We start from the raw sequence: 5,000 nt of genomic DNA, 5'->3' as shown, positions 1-5,000 counted from the left end.
ATACCGGCATCATTTGGCAAACGATGAGGTTACTCAGAATGGGCCACACCACGCCACGCCACTGCTTGATGACGCCATCTAGCCACCAGGTCCTCCCGAGGCCGAAAATTCTTTCTCGGTCGCCGGAAGCCGGTATCCCAAATTCTACGAATTAGCTCGCCGCCGCCGTCGTCGTCGTCGCTGGCTTTTCTAATCACCGAACCGCGCCACCAGAGGTCCAACATGTCACGACGATACATGAAAGATAAATTTCCCAACGATCGTAACAACTATTTTTATTCGACCAAACGCTGCGTGGGTCTCCGAAATGTTGCTGCTGCTGCTGCTGCTGCTGCTGATCATCATGATGCTGCCACTGTTGCTGGCGAGAGACACGCGTGCGTCGGCCAACCGCCTCTCCTTAACCACCTCTTGACAACTTATTAATGCCACCAATGCTCGAAAAAGGCGATCCTTCGTCGTGCTGCTTGCTAAGGTCAGCGGTTTGCGCCCGCGGCTCATAAACCCATTGTCGCTGAGTGGCCGGCGACGGAGGTGGATTAGTCACGGCCGACAGCCGAACAGATGGCGACACGTCAAAATATTAAACAAACGCCCTGACCGACCGTAGACCGCACCAGACACTGAGATCTGTCCCCTGACCACCGCCGGGGGGAAACCACGAACCACATCTTCGAAACCGGTGCCGGTTCGATGTACTACTCATCGTGTGCTTTGTGTGCTGATCATCCTGTAACCACGTGCCGACGTGTATCAGCATACGCTACCGGCATCACGACCTTTACCCGATCGCCATTATCTTTCGATAAAACGTGACGGCACCGTAGTCAGAGAGGGAGAGAAGACAGAGAGTTATTTGGAGCTGGTCGGTAATGAAGCCAAAGTCTATTTTTAAGATCGCCTTTCAGCTGATCAAAGTGCTGATGCTAGGCTTGGTTGGTTGTCACGTGGCCAGCTTTTTTTCTCTTCTATTTTTTCAATCCAAGAAATATGTAGTTAATGCGCAAGGGAGGAATTCCCTTGGGGACCCTTTGAGTACATAAAACTAATTGGTGATAACTTAGGGCGAATGGTTTTTGAAACGCTTGTAAGCGGCACGCTGATCACCAATTACAAGCAGAATAACTCTCGAATGTCAAGAACTCAAAGAGCGCGGACTGTCACTGCTCGGTTCGTCACGATTGCTTAGGATTTGAAACGGTTCGATTGCTCGGGTGAAAGATAATAAACAACTGTTTAATGTTAATTTAATAGTTTAACGGATAAACCAGCGATGACCACAAGCATCACTTGAGGTCGCGAAACGTTTAACAAACAATAGTGAAACAGCCCAGACGCAGACGCTGTGCATTTCGATCAATGCGACACCATTTCCTATTTATAAAATAACTTGCGTGAATTATGACCGTCTGGCGGTGTAGCAAACCTTCTTCATCATCACACCTAGACGAGCGAGCGAGCGAGCGAGAGGTAGCTCACAGCCATACCGCGGTATCAATCAGAAGATGCAACCATCCGCACTACGAGACGGCTCGCGACATTCGGCATCTCTCGATTTATTGCCCTCCAATATTGACCCAGTGTGTCGGAATGGAAATCTGCCACCATCTTTCTTGTCGTTCGCATTAAAATTAGAAACATCGTGGGCTGACCAGGCTCGTTGCAGCCGCATGCGGCGTAGGAACCGGTACGGTTAATTACTAAACTTTGAGCTCGTGATTGAGCGAGTGTGCTTCATCGCACTCCACCAGTGATCAATTGCTGCAAGGCGCTGCAAATGTTGCATTTTGTAGCATTCTGACGACCCTCGTGCGATCGGTGCAATTATCTTCCATGTATTTCTCGTCCCCCCCATCCCTCGAGCTTGGTATCCGAAGCCAGGATGACATATCATTAAGTTTGATCGATACTCTCCTGCGCAACTGAGGTGCTCGACTGTTTCTGATTGTGTGAAGTGACGTTACTACGGTTCAGTCTGCTTCACGCTAATCGTCAGCGGAAGTGCTAACGTGGCGTGAGAAAGGGAGAATGAAGGAAGGGCAGATGATATGACCTCCGACAACAAGAACAGCTGCTCTAGCAAATCTCGACGGCCTCGAATGGTGTGTAAGCATTTTATGTTCCCCAATGCAGCAGCCGCAGCAGAAGAACGAGCATTCTCGGGGTGGGATTTTGTAAATAGATTAACCGCCGCCGGTTGATGTGGGGTTGGAGAGTTTAAGGAGCCACGTTTTGTGTTTGCTTTCTCCCACCACTACTCTACTCCGCGGGCGTCACGAGGTGAGAAATTTTAATGTGCCACTCTATCCGCCATATAAAACGTGTCATCGTGCATAGCTTATGATGGAGGGAGAGAGAGAGGGAGCAAGGGGTGGGAGAGGGTAGATAATAAAAGAAAAGAGCAAAGTGTTGTTTGGCATGCATGTGAAGGGGAGAGACACGCAGCTGTCTATTTTGATAAATAAATAAAATAAATTATTAAAGAAGACACCAAAAAAATCGAGTTGGAGGAGTTTGGATCCTTTTCCTACAGCAAAAGCATGTTTCGCTCTACATTATCGATAGAACAAGTGCTGCAGCTGCTTCTTCGATTTATAACACTATCATTCCGCTACAATCACACCCTTCGCGGGGGCCATAAATTAAAAAGAAACAAATAGCGCTAAACTAGGACATGGTTTAGAACTCGGGGGAGTGGAAAATTAGAAACCTTATCCAGAACGCGTGTATGTGCGCTTCATCGCAAAAAGGGTTGCGGTGCTACCGGCACTCCTACCGGTTGAGGAACGAACACATATTGGCCCCAATGCCGAGGGGGGGTTGAATCGTCGGGAGTCACATTGGCACGCACACTGTGACCTGTCCCCGTCCTCAAGCGTAGATTGTCACGCTGGTCTCCTGGGTTCCGCGTTGAGTCTACCGACCAGGCAGGCCACACATTTTGATGGAGCGAGAAGAGCATAATTTATGTATGGCAGCGCTAGCGAAAGTATTTCTACGCCTACCGTGCCCTTTTTTGCTTGTTTCTGCTGCTGCTGCTGCTGCTGCTGCTGTGCCCACTGTTTTATCATTTGCTCCGCCCTGGGCTCCTCATCATGATTGATGACCGGGAGGAGGCCGGAAAGGCTTTAGGAGTGTATAACGCGATGGTCGTCGCACAGGCTGGTGCTGGTCGCGAACAATCATGACATGATGTATCCATTTTTAGTTGCTCCAATTTCCACCTCGTAGCAGTAGCCCGTGCTGCTCGGAGTGGACATTGCGTCGGTCCCGATCTGAGGCTGCCACTGGACTTTACTGATGGACCCACAGTTTTTTTAGAGATTCCTGATGTCCCACAACATATAGCATGGCCGATCGCACTTTGCTTAAAGTGCGTAATCCGTGGGTGTGAGTCAGGGGGAAGTTTACAGCGGGAGTGTCTCGCACGCTCGAATGGAATATGTAATGAACTGAACTCCCACAGTTCATCATCCGGATGGGGAAGATAAAATCGGATTGTCGGTTTTGGGGCAACATTAAACAATGTTGTCAGTGCCGCCTGTCGCTTACCTAACGTTTGACTAAGCACCGTCCGGCCATCTTCACCGTGGCATGCGTTCCGTGCATCGAAAGGGTTCGTGAACTGTACGAAAGCGTATCCTTTGTGCATCGAGATCCCTGTAAAGGCAAGGAGAGAGAGAGAGAGAGAGTGAGAGAGAGAGAGAGAGAGAGAGATTTATTAATTTAATGTAAATTAAACGAAATTGCAAGAAGAGAATGGAAAACAAAATCCATAAAAAAAACCATCACCACATAATGCGAAACTTCATTGGCCAGCCAAACAACGATGATCCTCACTATTTAACACTCGATTTCACACAGAAGCAAATCGCGCATGTAATGAACACCGAGCATGGGAGGCAAGTGATAAAACATAAAAAAAGAGGTTCGCAACTAAAACACGAATTGAAACGGCATTCAATTGACGCCAGTGGTAGCGGTCACAACACATCCTGTGTGCTGCGGTGGCAAATGAATGCACATCCTGGGTGTGTAACGATCGTTGCAACCCAAGGGGAAAGGGAATTGCATCAGACACAATCTACTGCTGCAGCAACCCTGCATCACACCAGCAACTTCACATGCATTGTCCAAACAGCGAGAGCGGTCTATAGCCCCTAGGCAATCGTATCCAGTGGTGATTGGACCAAAGCTCCCTTCAGGGTTTCGAAGAATGGTCGAATGTGGTATTCTGGCCCCTCGGTATCCCATCCCACGCGCTCGAGCAGGAGCGAATGATACATTTTTAACAAGTGTAGCAAATGTGTAGCCCAGCCTAGGCCCAGAAAAGGGACGAAAAAAGTTGCCTCTCACCAACATTCCTGCGGGGTCCGATACGAATCACGGCAGTGTTGCACCGTGAATTTTGGTAGCAACACTGGGCGCAGAAAAAATGCCAACAACGCAACACAAAAAAAAATCAATTCCATCGACTGAATAATGCACGCATCGATGGACAGCGAAAAAGCGGGATTATCGGGATTCCGAGAGGATGCTCTGAGTCTGGTGTCGACTACTGCATGCCACGCTGCCGATGCCGACTGTCGGCTTTGGCGAGTGGCTGGAATGATGGAATGGAATGAGGATGCTTTTGAATTTTCGGAAATCGGGAAAAGAAGGCTATTGCTGCAACAATGCTAGAGCGCTGGATGAGATTTTTTCACGGTTTTCTTTTTCGTCACATTCCTGGCGGTTTTAGAGGATTACGATTCGACAATGGCGGTTCGCCGATGGCCATTTGAATGGTACGGTGGGGATGCAGCAGCGAAAAATGTGAGTTTCCATGACCAATGCTCAGGAAATCCCGTAGCAACATAACTAATTCTTTGTTGTAAATCTCATGCGTAACATGCGACTCAAGCTCAGCTTAGTCCGGTAACTGACCATAATGTTGTATTTAGATAGTTATTTTTTAAAGAACCAAAATCCCTCGGTTAGGCTTTATTAAAACATAGAAT

General features: G+C 48.3%; 1 protein-coding gene across 2 annotated transcripts in view; it reads right to left on the bottom strand.

Annotated features, from left to right (window-relative positions):
• LOC126574761 (AF4/FMR2 family member lilli) overlaps nt 1–5,000 on the bottom strand; it is a 65,496-nt gene that overhangs the window by 26,102 nt on the left and 34,394 nt on the right. For both annotated transcript variants that reach the window (XM_050235116.1, XM_050235117.1), the window contains exon 4: nt 3,553–3,660. In XM_050235116.1, the coding sequence (XP_050091073.1) occupies nt 3,553–3,660 (108 nt within the window). The remainder of the gene's footprint in view (nt 1–3,552; nt 3,661–5,000) is intronic.

Source organism: Anopheles aquasalis, chromosome 3 (genome assembly GCF_943734665.1).
Source record: "Anopheles aquasalis chromosome 3, idAnoAquaMG_Q_19, whole genome shotgun sequence".
Lineage (NCBI taxonomy): Eukaryota > Metazoa > Arthropoda > Insecta > Diptera > Culicidae > Anopheles > Anopheles aquasalis.
The sequence above is the reverse complement of the archived record's forward strand: the minus strand, read 5'-3'. Positions and strand labels throughout refer to the sequence as shown.